At 43.1% G+C, this 15117-nt stretch overlaps 1 protein-coding gene across 1 annotated transcript in view; it reads left to right on the plus strand.

The window, feature by feature from the left end:
• Positions 1 to 14468, plus strand: part of LOC311227007 (programmed cell death protein 10-A-like) — a 66562-nt gene extending 52094 nt beyond the window's left edge. The window contains exons 4-8 of the mRNA XM_084312502.1: positions 9036 to 9153; positions 10648 to 10774; positions 11535 to 11613; positions 11744 to 11826; positions 13418 to 14468. Of these exons, the coding sequence (XP_084168628.1) occupies positions 9036 to 9153; positions 10648 to 10774; positions 11535 to 11613; positions 11744 to 11826; positions 13418 to 13514 (504 nt within the window). The 3' untranslated portion in view covers positions 13515 to 14468. The remainder of the gene's footprint in view (positions 1 to 9035; positions 9154 to 10647; positions 10775 to 11534; positions 11614 to 11743; positions 11827 to 13417) is intronic.
• Positions 14469 to 15117: the final 649 nt, after the last annotated feature.

Raw genomic sequence — 15117 nt, forward strand, 5'->3', positions numbered from 1 at the left:
GGGTTGTCAAGGCTCTCGTCGCATACTGCTTACGTCACAGGCATGCGTCAGTAGCCGAGAAGCGTAAACAAAGCATGTCTGATTCTATCCATGGCGATCACCTGAAGGCTATGTTGACTTTTAAATACACAAGAATCAGTCCCGCGGCTATCAAACTATTAGTGACTGGAGCCACCGTCTGTGAGTGACTCTGCTTTGGTCCAATCACATTCCCCCACCCACAATCTGCGAATCAGAGGCAGAGTAGGGCGGGTCTTCACAGCACGGTCATGTGACATCTGCGCCAATCGTGTGACAGCGGGGCTCCGTCGTCTCGAGTCTTTACAGCCTCGTCTGCACGCAGAATTCCATCCCAAAACACTAGTCTAAGCGCAAAATTAAAAGTGAGACCGCAAGATGACTTCTGCGGTTTCTGCTGAGACTCTCTCCGTCTAAACATGGCCTTAGAGTCACTGTTAAATTAAACTGTTAAATTGAAGAAAATACAGAAATAGTTATTTATTAGTTAATCGTTAGTCATTATTTATAAATGATAAACTAAACATGTGTAACGGATGGTACCGCGAGGCGCAGTCATGATGGACTTCAGATGTTGTGAAGTGACTAGTAGCGGTGCTATGGGTTAAACTCACTCCCACCCTTAAAGGAAAACTCCAACATTTTGGGAAATTAGCTTATTTAACCCTGGAGTTAGACAAGAAGATACATACCTTTTTTGTCTCTGTGCGTGCATTTAGCTTTGGGAACAGTCGCTCCGTTAGCGTAGCTTAGCTTCATCACTGGAAGTGAGGGAGGACAGTAGCCTGACGTTCCCTACAGGTTTGTTGATATTCTCATTCCTTCAAAGGATCCTAACTGCTGCACGCTCGGAGCTAACCGGAGCTAACACAGAACAGGATGGTAAAGCAAATATAATGACTTCCTTTCTGGGGTTTTCAAAATAAAAGTGCGATGTTTATAGCAGCGGAAAATGTTTATTTTGTACATTATCTAACGTTAACACGAACCTAAACTAACTTTAGATTAGTTGTAACGTTAGTTTAGGTTCGTGTTAACGTTAGATAATGTACAAAATAAACGTTTTCCGCTGCTATAAACGTCACACTTTTATTTTGAAAACCCCAGAAAAGAAGTCATTATATTTGCTTTACCATCCTGTTCTGTGTTAGCTCCGGTTAGCTCAGAGCGTCCAGTAGTTAGTAGTATATTATCAATACCAGCCATTGGATTACTGTTTTCTAAATTGGAGAGGCTTTTAATCGTCAAGGTAAGAGGATTTTAAGTCATGGTATCCATAAACTTCAATCGGTTCGGATCTTTTGAAGGAATGAGAATATCAACAAACCTGTAGGGAACGTCAGGCTACTGTCCTCCCTCACTTCCAGTGATGAAGCTAAGCTATGCTAACGGAGCAACTGTTCCCAAAGCTAAATGCACGCACAGAGACAAAAAAGGTATGTATTTTCTTGTCTAACTCCAGGGAAGATGTTAAATAAGCTAATTTCCCAAAATGTTGGAGTTTTCCTTTAACACATCCAGCGCCAAAAACGCTGTCCAGCGTTATTGGCCGCCATGCGTTGACCGCCAGGATCGCTGTACAGCGTTTTTTAGATCAATATTACATTTTTTCGCCATGGCATTCATATACCCACCCCCGGTCCTGCAGCTGGACCTTAGATGTGACTGCAACGACGGCTCAATACCGCCGCCTGGTGTATGGTCGGGCGAGTTACACTCGCAGACAGGATGTGCCATCAGTGCATCGATGAAAACCATCCGGCAGTCACATCTCGTTACGGGACTCCCGACAGACACTATGTACATAATGGATCGCTTTCTAAACTTAATAATCGATATGATTTCGGCGTTTATTGCGCCATACAAACCGCAAATGGACCTAGGCGATCGCCGTCGTATAATTGGGATCTTTCACCGCCAGTCTCATTGGCCCACGGTAAGACGAATATAACGTTATTTTCAACCCGATTGTGCATTTCCTTGTTTGTAAACCATCTGATCAATATATCCACCCAACCTACATAAAGCATTAACTGATGATCGGGGAATTATAAACGCCCCCCCCCCCCCACACCCCCCCTTTCCTCCGCGCATGATGAGGCATAATGTATACCGATCATATACATTTGAGTTTTTTGGTGTAGCGTGTAGCGTGGAAACGGCAATCGATAATCTATATAATGCGTTTGGGCCTATAACTAGCGTTTTTGGAATTACAGCAGAAAATATTAAAAACTTACTTATATTCTAGAAGGTATTAACACAACAATGTATGAATGAAAAAGTATAACGTTCCCACATCCTGAACGATAGATAATCGATGTTGAATGGGCCATAGTAATGTCAATATAGCAATACAATTTAAAAAGTTATAGCCCTGTAAAGAAGGTAAACATCTCCATAGGCTTACAGCGCTGGCAGAGAGGGGCATGAGATGGGCATAACCCCCGGCAGGCAATGTGTTAAAAGACACATAAGACATGTTGTAAAGCAGTGAATTCACCTCTTGGTATAGTGGTCTGTGGTGCGGCAGACCACAGGTTCGAAACTCCCTCGGGGCATAGAAGTTTAAGGTGACGATATCACTACCGTTACATTGGTGCCGTGACCCGGATGCCTTGGGTGGAGTGAGTTTAAGGGGGTTGAGTGTAACGGATGGTGCGAGGCGCAGTCATGATGGACTTCAGATGTTGTGAAGTGATTGTGGCGAGTAGCGGTGCTATGGGTTAAACTCACTCTTACCCTTAACACTTTGATTACCACTGGTGAACATGGTAAAACGTGGTTAAATGCCACCACCCACTTCAATGATAGCGTTGTGAACGCATAATCTCTGTCTTAAATTATGGCTATGTGTCTAATCTGCCCGTCGTTTATCAATGACTTGTTTGCAGTCAACATTGTTGAAAACGGATTGTTTTTTAATCGGTTCATTTCCGTTTTATAGCATTTTGAAAAGCCCTTGTTTTTCAGGAAAATATATAGATTCCGTGATAAACGGCATTTACTGGAATATTCTGGCATACACAAACGTTGTAATTTTTCTGCCTATTTATGAATCGTTTTCAAATAAACGCTAGATTATCGATAGTATATGTGTACTTATGCACGCTATAGAAGCGGGCTGAAATATCGATTCTCTCATTTCCTGATCAGCGCGCACACACAGACACACACACATATGGGACACGTTGATATATCTGTGAAAAAAGCTCTGATTACCCCAAGACTGGTAAAATATATTCCTTACCTCAGATCAGATGTTATCCAAAAAGATTATTCCAATTCCTGATCGCCATTCCAAATATCGATCGCGTTTATTGATTCAGCGTTGGGCACTGTAAATATATATTCCGCATGTTTTCCGGGCCGGCGATCAACTTGGGTCTCTTCAGTTGGCTTGACGGAAAAGTAAAATGAGGAAAATGGCCCCCCCCCCCCTTCATCAGTCTAAACTAATGGGGTGCAGTTACACAGGGAGAGACGATAGGGGGCAGTATCTTCCCAATTGAGCTCAGAGAGACTCTGCAACACTAGCGTGAGGCTCGATTGATGAAATATGAATTCAAATCGCCAATAAAATAAAATACGACAAACGAACGCTATATGTCGTTGGCGGCACTCAACTGGCGGCATGAACTAACGACTTATAGCGTTGTTGGCATCCAAAGTGTTAAAAGACACATAGACACGTTGCAAAGCAGTGAATTCACCTCTTGGTATAGTGGTCTGTGCTGTCGACCCGTGGTGCGGCAGACCACAGGTTCGAGACTCCCTCGGGTCATCGAAGTTTAAGGTGACGATATCACGTACTCTCATAATAAGAAGACAAGTCAAGTCAAGAGTTTTATTTGTCACGGCATACAAGTATACAATGAAATGCGGGTGGTCTTGCCCGCAACGATGTGCAATACAGTGGACGGTGCACTTTTAAATACATTTAAAAGATGAAATGGAACGAGTATTTGCAGGTAGGTTATTCCAATCAGAAGGAGCTTTGAACAAAAAGGCTTTCTTGGCTGTTGCTTTTGAGTGTTGAAAGTGTAGGTACAGTAAAATAGAGTTAAATAATAATTGGAAGAATATGGAGCTCAGCCAACTATTGTTTTAGATATTGCGGATAATAAAAATTCATACATTTTAAAATAAATTGTAACCAGTGGTGCTGTCTTTTTACAGTGGGAGAGTTTCATACATTAGCGGTCACAGAGGCTCTTCACTTAGAAAAAGTGAAAGGCCTCTCCTCTGTCCTGATTGTCCTGGACCTGTCTGCAGCCTTCGACACAGTCAACCATCAGATCCTCCGCTGACATGGCTGACATCATACCTCAGCGACCGCTCCTACCAAGTGTCGGCCCCCTGCAGACGTGTGTTCCCCAGGGCTCGGTCCTTGGACCCCTTTCCCTCTACACCAAATCTCTGGGTAACATTATCACGTCTCTTGCCTTCTCGTATCATTGCTATGCCGATTATACTCAACTCTTCCTCTCCTTTCATCCCTCGGATATCCACGTCTCTGAGCGGATCTCGGCCTGTCCGACATCTCCGCCTGGATGACGTCCAACCACCTCCAACTGAACCTAAGAAAAACAGATTTGCTTCACCTGCCGGCCAAATCCTCCCCCCTGACCGACATTTCCATCACAGTGGAGAATGTAGCTGTGGCCGCATCCCCGACCGCCAAGAACCTTGGTGTTGTCCTTGACGACCAGCTGAACTTTTCCGCTCACATTGCAGCAACACCCAGAACCTGCAGATTCCTCCTGAGCAACGTCAGAAGGATCCACTCCTTCCTGACAAAAGAAGCCACCAAACTCCTCGTCCAATCAACAGTCATCTCCCGCCTCGACTACTGCAACGCACTGCTTGCTGGCCTCCCGGCCACTGCCACCAAGCCTCTTCAATTCATTCAGAATGCAGCCGCACGCCTGATCTCAAACCTACCGAAGTCTATTCATGTCACCCCACTTCTTAGAGACCTGCACTGGCTCCCCATTGCCGCACAAATACGCTTCAAGGCCCTCGACCTGGCATATCGTGCAGCAAAGGGAACAGCTCCCACCTACCTTCGGTCAATGGTCTCTAACTACACACCCTCAAGACTTCTACACTCTGCATCTTCTGGCCGCCTCAGACCCACCCCTATCCGAGCTCCGGGAGGGTCATCAAAGAGAAGCCGCCTTTTCACGGTCCTTGCCCCACAATGGTGGAACGAACTTCCCACCACAGTTAGGACAGCCGAATCCCAACCTATCTTTCGCCAGCGACTAAAGACACACTTCTTCAATCAATATCTGAAATGAGAAAAAATATATTAAAAAAAATAACCCTAACTAACCTTACTGTCATGCACTTATATGCACTTATGTCCTAATATACTAACCTACATTGTAGCACTCAACACTTTGATTTAAAAACTGGACTTTGAAGAAGTCTCAATTCATTGCACACATTGACAATGTCATCATGCAATGACACACGCATGCAATGGGCGGCACACACAGATACACACGCATGCAATTTTATCTTTTTGGGTCGCTGATGAAATGTTCCTCTCTGCGTCTGACCCATCCTGTCGTCCTTCCCCCCCCAAGGGCAGCCGGGAGCAGTCATGGACATCTTTTATCCGTCTTCATCAGGATAAAAGCGTCGGCTAAATTACTAAATGTAAATGTAGACAATGATGAGTTGTAAGGGCATCCAAGAACAAATCTGCATAGTTTGTTGTAAACTGTATTGAGAGGAATGAGATTAGTTTTGGATGCAACCTGATAAACAACATCTGCATAAACCATTATTGGTAAGATGAGTTGAAGTACAAGCTTCTTTCTAACAGAAAAAGTAAGACCTTTTCTGGAACGGTGGATAATACCCACTAAGATGCATTTTCCTCACAATAGTATTTAATCTACGGTGCCCTTCACCTCACACTGCACGCACATTTGTGTGTGTGTGTTTGTGTGTGTGCGTTCGTTCGTGCACACAATTCCAACTGCTTCATAATATCAGGTGCAGGACCAGCAAACCCAGATGAATAAATACGGCCCTGTTCTACTGAAATGCTCCAATAAGGTGTGAATGGAATGGTAAATGGACTGCATTTATATAGCACTTTTATCCAAAGTGTTTTACAACTTATGCATTCACCCCATTCACACACTGATGGCGGAGGCAATCATGCAAAGTGTCAACCTGCCCATCGGGAGCACTTAGGGGTCCAGTGTCTTGCTCAAGGACACGCTGGTCGGGAGGAGTCTGGATCAAACTGGGAACCATCAGATTATCATACGACGACTCTGCCTCCTGAGCCACTGCTAACCCTAACATTAACCCTTTCACTACCACACTACCAAATGGTTAACACTTTCATTGCAACAATACAGAAGGTTAAAGTCTTACAGTTAAAGTTAAACACATTATACAATATATATGTTAGAAAATAGTTGCTGAAAACATGTGAAAAGACTACTATGTAGTAAATAATGAATGTGGAGTTTAGACCATTAAACAGTTTTTTACACTTTGTGTTCAGGATTTTTTGGGCAGGGCTGAAATCATGGCTCGATGACACACTGGAGCAGTCCTTATAACCCCTAGCATAACCCCTCCCCTAACACTATATGGACTAGAGTGCATTAGCATAGTTCTCCCAGAGTTGATGAGTAGCTCAAAAGCGTAGAATAGCAAAGCTTTTTTTTGCCAAAACAATTGGCACCATACTCCAGGAGGTGTATGTAGTTAAATTAAAACACAGATTTGGGTGGCCTAACCTAGTTTAATAATTAGTCAATTAGTCAAGCTTTCTAACCAACTAAGGTCCATTTGATAGATTTGGTAGTTTATAGCAAAACGTTTAAACGAATACTAACCCGTTTCATGTATATGAATGAAAAATGCTAAAAAGATTAGCGCCATACTCCGGGATGTGTATAGTTAAATATGGGGTATCTGCGGGTTATGTAAGGGATAATGTATAGCTACGAGGTCATTGTCGCAAAATAATTGACCGACACAGAGTTTAGAACACCGAGGGGCGGCACCGAGGTGTTCTAAACGCAGTGAAGGTCAATTATTTTGCGACAATGATTGAGTATAGGCTATACATTATCCCGCTTATTACATGGCTAACTTACTAACAATATACCTAATTCATTTTACACCATCGACAAGACGAGATCAAATGCAGACGCAGTTGTTCTGTGGCTCCGCTGTCAGCCCAAATAAAGTTATTATTATTATCGCCGGCAGCCGGCAGGTCTGTGGTCTGATTGCACTGATGAGTGCAGCTGTGCATATGCTGAGCTTAGCTTTCGTGACTGCGATCTAAATGCTTGATTGTGATTGGTCAATAGCGCTAGTTACCCGTATCACCGGTGATTATTGCGGGTTGCCCATGGCAGCGGCCAGTTATCGAAAAATTATTCACCGCTGTCAGGGGCAACCGAGCACTATTGATCAATCACAATCGAGCATTTCGGCAAATGTTAAAACGCCATGTAATAATAAAAAGTATTCAATTCATAATTCCAAATTTAAGGACTTAAAAGGTATTAAAATTTGCACAGGTATTACATTATTTTGGGGCTAGCCCGGCTGTCAGGAGATGAAATAATATTATATATATGAAATGTTTTTTTATTCAAGTCGTTATTTTTTTTGCGGGCTACTGTGAGCTTGCGTCTGGCGAGAGCTTGTATGGAACACGCAAGAATTTAAATTGGTGCGTAAGTGCAGCCGCCAGTTCAGTGTCGCTATGTTTTGTTTTATGGGATGCAATTGGTATTACAATTCGCTTTAAGTGGTATTAAAAAGTCTTAAATTGAACCTGCAGATACCCTGAAATGAAAACACAGATTTGGGTGGTATAACCTAGTTTGCTAGTTAGTCGATTAGTCAAGCTTTCTAACCCAAGTAGGGTCCATTTGATAGATTAGATTGTTTATAGCCCGTTTCAGTGATTGAATGAAAAAATAAAATGGCACTTGAGCTGAAAGGGAGCCGTAAATCAAGCGTCATCTGACCACACCCCCACAATCCTGAGCAGCCAGATGAGCTGGTTTTGAGCTTGGTTTCATAATAGTTATTAACATTTTTAATCATTCAAATCTGGCTGGGTGGTTAATAACACATTTTTCTGTGGTGTGACGAACTCAGAAGAACACATTCATTGTTGCTTTACCACAATGTTAACCAGAGGTGCGTTCCTCATATCAACACTGATTGCACGCACACTAATGACGCCACGTGCACGCACGCTCCCGCGCGCGCATAAATGTTACCTCGCACACATGTATAATAATAAACTTTATTTGTATAGCCTTTCATACAGAAACTGCAGCTCAAAGTGCTTCACAACAGAAAAAAGACAGGCATAAAATGAGCACATAAAGTGCAGACATATAAAAACACAGTTTTTTACATTAGGATCTAACATCCCAACAGGCCACCTTGTTTATGGTTTGATTCAGTTTTAAATAGACAATAATAAAAAGCCACTGTGTAGTGTGGTAGACACAGCTCCCTGCCCCCCTGCCCCCTCCCCTCAGGTTTGGTGTGAACGATGGTCTGATTCAGGCAGAGCAGAGTCATAGAATATGGCTCTGAGGCAGAGCACCGTTTACACCTGTGAATGTGATTGCCATGAAATGGGTTGCATTCCATCCCTAGAGGCAATTAGTCTCATTGTCTCACAAAACAAACGGACGTAGTTGAAGACAGTAGTAGACACCGGCCTAACGAGCTGTTATTGTTATGATAATGCTAGGTAGCGCCGGCAGGCAGGTAAACACGACGCCGAGAGTCGAGTGCAGCGCGTTCTTGAGTGCACGCGCATGTGCGTGCATGCGATTCTGCTCAAATCTTTGGGTGCACGGAGTGCAATCCCGTCCCATGAAGAACGCATCCCTGATGTTAACCTTCAGATTACCAGACGACCGCTCTCTGCCCCCTGAACCGCTGCATTTATTTTCACCACAAGTTCAACATTGTGTGTCTCTGTGTGCGTGTGTGTTGACCAGGCGGAGAAGGAGAATCCAGGGCTGACCCAGGACATTGTCATAAAGATACTAGAAAAGAAGAACGTGGAGGTCAACTACACAGAGTCTCTACTACGTATGGCTGCAGACGATGGCGAAGGTAGGCGTGTGTGTGTGTGTGTGTGTTTTTAAAGGTGCAGTAAGTCTTTTTTTGTTTGTTAAAATAAGTGGTCTACATATAGCTCTACACTCTTGACAGCCATTACTGTTTCTGGTGTGTCTGGTCAGTAACATGGATCTCCCAGTCCCTCCACTCTGCAGTAAACAGAAAATACATGTTCTGGTGGTATCCTGTTTCCAATTTATCCAATCAGGAGAGGGAACTCTACACTGGAAAAATAATGGTCTGAAAAAAATATTAACTAGTTTTAAGAGAATATGTGCTTTAAACAAGTAAAATAATCTGCCAGTGCAGTAAGCAAATGGAATGGCAAACTTTCTTGAAATATGTAAAAATAAATAGCTTGGGTTCTGTCTTCTGATTGGATAAAGTGAGAAGGGTGTATTTTGAAATGTATTTTGTGTTTACTGCAGAGCGGACGGACTTGTGTTACTGACCAAACACTATACTATAATATATCATCAGTGATGGCTTTTGGAATGACAGACTCACAGAGAGAAAGAGAAAGAGAGAGAAAAATACGGAAGACGCTTAGTCGTTATGTCTTTTATTCTAGCCACCCATTCTTAAGCTCACTGGCCGCTCTGCCGTGGTACTGGTTCTGGAGAGAGAGGCAGAGAACTACTGGGGTTCTGAGTGTGTGTGTGTGGGAATTGGGGGAAATGAAGCGGACAGTCTTTGCTCTATCTCTATCTAAGGTCTATATCTGTATAAACCTATACAGATCATTACTCTCTGTATTGCAGAGTATTTAAAATATAGCACTCGGATTTAGTATCAGCAGTGAAAAGGTGCCTCTTTTGTCTCTCTAATATAATATAACCTACTGTACCAGTGCCGTCCATGCTACTTCATTACCCTTACAGTCCACTAGGTGGAGCTGTTTGTCCACTAATCAGCCTTCTTCTCCTGTTCTCAAACTCTCCTTCAGTTCCTTCTGTAATTGAATTCCCTCCCTCTCCCACACACTCTTGACTGATGGTGGTAATGAATTCACACTCATGCTCTCTCGCTCTCTCTCTCTCTCCCCCCCACCCCTCCCTCTCTCTCCCTCTCTCTCACACGCACACATTGCGGTGGGATGAATTTTAAATGCACCTCCTGCAGTCTGTCTAAGTTGTACCTTCCTCATGCAGCCTCTGACAAGCTAACTGCTGTCACAGTGACTTCTGTGTTTGTATCTATCTATTGTGTTTATGAGTGTTGTGTGTTTGTGTAAGTATGTGCTAAATGTGTATATGTGTTCGCCTGTGTGTGTTTAGGGCCTGGGGACACATTAGGACATGTCGTCTCATGTATATTAGAATTCCATCTGCAGGTTTTAACTTTATACATGCAGTAAACGGTATGAGAACACAATAGTGTCGTAGTCATTTTGCATAGAGATTATTGCATTTCATCTCGCTTGTCACCATGGAGACTGAGCTCTGAACCTGTGTATATATATGTTACTCTTCCTGTGGGTGTGTCCAGAGTTCCTGATTGACAGGCGAGAGGTGGAGTTTCAGGAGCTGAACAAGAGGGCCAAAGCTTTGAAACACATCCTCAGCACCATACCTGACGAGATCAACGACAGAGTCCGCTTCCTACAGACCATCAAGTAATGACCGCCAGCGTGTGTGTGTGTGTACTTTCAATTACAGTAACCTTCAAATTCAGTCAATTTAGGGAGTTGATTTTCTTCAAATCTCATATATTGAAAAATAGTTGACAGGAGAGGGTTGTCACATTCCACTATTGAAGAATGAATGTGTGATCAGTGCTGATCACAAGGGAAAATGTTCATCTTATCATAACCCTCTAAAGCAGGGATGGCCAACCAGTCAGAGACTAAGAGCCACAAAAATGACTGTGGTACCACAAAGAGCCACACGATATATACCAGCGTTTCTCAACCTTTTTTTCAGTTACGGCACCCTTCATTTGTTTATAGGTCCCACCCTCTGGCCTCTGAAGTTGCTAATGTCTTTTTTATTTGGGCCTCACAAAAAGTACCCTGTGAGACCCACAGTTGCAAAATTACAAAATCACTTTTAGCCATTTAAAAAAAAAAAAAAATCTGTAAATGTTAACCCTTTCACTGCCGCACTACCAAATGGTTAACCCTTTCACTGCGACAATACACAGAAGGTTAACAGTGATGTGTGATCACAAGGGAAACGATTTTATCTTATCTTAACAGTGGTGTGTGTGATCACAAGGGAAAATGTTTCTTATCTTATCTTAACAGTGATAAAACATTTAATTTAACAAAAGACTGCTTGTGGAGTGGTGTGTGTGTGTTATGTTATGGTTATTTCACAGGCAGTTTTTCTCTGTGCATTCACACGTGTGTGTGTGTGTGTGTGTGTGGTCAACAGAGACATCGCTAGTGCCATAAAGGAGCTGCTAGACACAGTGAACACTGTCTTCAGGAAATACCAATATCAAAACAAACGGGTGAGCACATACACATACACGCATACAAATACAATACACACATACAATACACACACACAAATACAATACACACATACACACAGAGTACCTTTGAAGAAGATGAACCTGAAAAGCTGTATTTATTTGCCAGGCGCTGGAGCAGCAGAAGAAGGAGTTTGTGAAATACTCCAAGAGCTTCAGCGACACTCTGAAAACATACTTTAGAGATGGAAAGTAAGAGCAACACTTCTGTTCTGTTTACTGTGTTAGGGTCTCTCTCTCCCTGTATATCTATCTCCCTATCTCTCTTTTTCTCTCTTTCTCTCTGCCAGTATCACTCACATACACTTTCTCTCCCCTCTCTCTCTCTCTCTCTCTCTATATATATATTTCCCTTTCTGCCAGTCTCACTTATTCTCGCTCTCGCTCTCGCTCTCTCTCTCTCTCTCTCTCTCTCTCTCTCTGTTTCTCCTCTCTGCATGTCTACTTCTCTGTTTCTCCTCTCTGCATGTCTACTTCTCCTCTGTTTCTCCTCTCTGCATGTCTACTTCTCTGTTTCTCCTCTTTCTCCTCTGCATGTCTGTATCTCCTCTGCATGTCTACTTCTGTGTTTCTCCTCTCAGCATGTCTGTTTCTCCTCTTTGCATGTCTGTTTCTCCTCTGTTTCTCCTCTGTTTCTCTTCTCTGCATGTCTGTTTCTCCTCTCTGCATGTCTACTTCTCTGTTTCTCCTGTTTCTCATCTCTGCATGTCTACTTCTCTCTGTTTCTCCTCTCTGCATGTCTGCTTCTCTCTGTTTCTCCTCTCTGCATGTCTGTTTCTCCTCTCTGTATGTCTGCTTCTCTCTGTTTCTCCTCTCTGCATGTCTGCTTCTCTTCGTTTCTCCTCTCTGCATGTCTGCTTCTCTCTGTTTCTCCTCTCTGCATGTCTGCTTCTCTCTGTTTCTCCTCTCTGCATGTCTGCTTCTCTCTGTTTCTCCTCTCTGCATGTCTACTTCTCTCTGTTTCTCCTCTCTGCATGTCTGCTTCTCTCTGTTTCTCCTCTCTGCATGACTGCTTCTCTCTGTTTCTCCTCTCTGCATGTCTGCTTCTCTCCGTTTCTTCTCTCTCTTCTGTTTCTCCTCTCGGTTTCTTCTGTTTCTTCTCTGTTTCTCCTTTGCCTCGCTGCATGATTCAGAGTCCATCCAAACTGATCAAATCATATGGTCAAACTCGCTGCAGGAGTTATCTCCACGGTTATGAATAAAAGGATGTCTCTCAGCTTATCAATCGTGACATTCTTGCGCCAGAAATGAGTGTGTTCCATAGAGCGTAAAATAAGTGTGTTTGTAATTGTGAAGTGCTTAGCGCTCTCTCGCTCTCGCTCTCGCTCTCTCTCTCTCTGGTGCCTGTCCAGAGGCAATTGCAACTATCCAAACCGATGAAAATAATTGTTTTCGGATTGTTTGCAATTATGAAAAGCCATGGGGCTAGTGTGTGTGTGTGTGTGTGTGGGGGGTGGTTATAATAGAGGATTCTGATCACATAAAAGTTCAAACTACTTTGAACAAATTCTCTTTTACTTTGGATTAGTTGGAACCTGATTCAGGGGAAAAAGTGACGGCCCTAGTTGCCGGTCGATCACAGACCCTCCACCATCAGATTGCTGAATGATTCCCTCAACCCATTATCTGTGAAATGGAGCATGCTTGCGTTATTACAAGTCCAACATCCCCCACTCCAGCCAAATCAAAGTGGTTCTGGATCAATCCTAATGTGGTTGCCGTGGTTTCCTCTGCCGTACGACTGACACGTGTGTCCTCATGTCTCTCTCGTGCTCGTTTCCAGGGCGATAAACGTGTTCGTCAGTGCCAACCGCCTCATCCACCAAACCAACATGATCTTGAAGACCTTCCAGACCAGCTCATCCACCAAACAAACATGATACTACAGACCTTCCAGACCACCCCTCCACCAAACCAACATGATACTGCAGACCTTCCAGACCACCCCTCCATCAAACCAACATGATACTACAGACCTTCCACACCACCCCCTCCACCAAACCAACATGATACTACAGACCTTCCAGACCACCCCTTTCACCAAACCAACATGATACTACAGACCTTTAGAGGTAGAATCTATATTGTCATCAAACGGCGCCCCCTAGAGACAAAAGAGTCCTACTTGGTATTGCACTTGGTTTACATGTTTAGGGATGGAGTGAGGGTACATGGGAGGGGTTGCTACTGCTGTCCACACCTCAGCCAAGAGAGGTCTGGAGAAATGCACCTAGCTCCAACCCACACATCAGACTCAAACAAAAAATTTAAACAAGTGTAATAACAAGAGGGGCTCTTTTGCCTAGAGGTCACTGTTTGATGACATTACAGATTCTACCTCTTAAGAGCTCTTCATGTACCAAACAAACATGATACTACAGACCTTTTAAGACTGCGGTGTAGGATGGAGCCCGAGAACCCACACACACACATTCTCTCACACATACACACACACATTCTCTCACACAGATGCACGCACAGACACATAAAGTATAAAGAATATTATTTTGGACTGTAATTTATAACTAGCTTCGAGGGGAGATCAGGGAGGGTGATGTTAAAAGCAGTTCAGTTTGACAATAGTTGGTGGGAAATTTTATCTTTCTTTTATGTATTTGTTTTATCATGTCTTTGCTGATGATGAGAATCTTTTAGTTGATGCTTCTCGATTCCTCTCTTGCTTTCCTCTTCCTTGCCCTCTCTCCTGCACTCTTCCATTCATCCATTCCAGTAAGTCAGTGGCTAGCCTTCTAGACATGAATGAAAGAAAAAAAAATAGATATAGATATATATATATAGATAGAAAGATGGACCTAATCAATATGGTGGATGAATTCCACCCAGCCTACTAGACTAGCTTTGTTCAAACAACCAATTTGATGTATATGAACACCTCTTTCTCTCTCTCTCCCCCTCCCCCTCTTTCTCTCTCCCCTCCCTCCTTCAAAAGGCTGTGTCCTGAAACACAGAGGGTATTCCTTCCAAAGAGTGTATATAAATGAGACCAGAGTGTTCTGTCACACTCTGACTTTGAACTAAAGAGACATGACGATGTGTGCTGAACTGGCCTCTCAGGTCACAGAACGTTCCATTAAAAAAAGAAAAAAAATCAACATTTTGAGTAAAACATTTAAAACAACAATTGTGTCTCTTTAATTTTGTCTCGTGTTGTAGTGGCTTCCTTTTCACTAGTTTCCTATATTCAGGGTATCTGCAGTGTATTCAAAAAGTATATAATTCTAAATTTAAGGCCTTAAAAGGTATTAAAAAGTCTGACTTTCATTTGCACAGGTATTACATTTTTGGTGGGGCAGCCGGCTGTCGAGATGAAATAATATTAAATCGATTAAATGTTTTGTATGCAAGTTTTTTTTTTTTGCGGGGCTACCGGTAGCTTGGTGCGTCTGGGGAGAGCGTGTATAGAGCGTGCGAGAATTGAAATCGCTGCGCAGCGCAAGTATTAAGTCTTGAGTTGGGCCCGGC

This window comes from Notolepis coatsorum (genome assembly GCF_963971535.1).
Source record: "Notolepis coatsorum genome assembly, chromosome: 1".
NCBI classification, from domain to species: Eukaryota; Metazoa; Chordata; class Actinopteri; order Aulopiformes; family Paralepididae; genus Notolepis; species Notolepis coatsorum.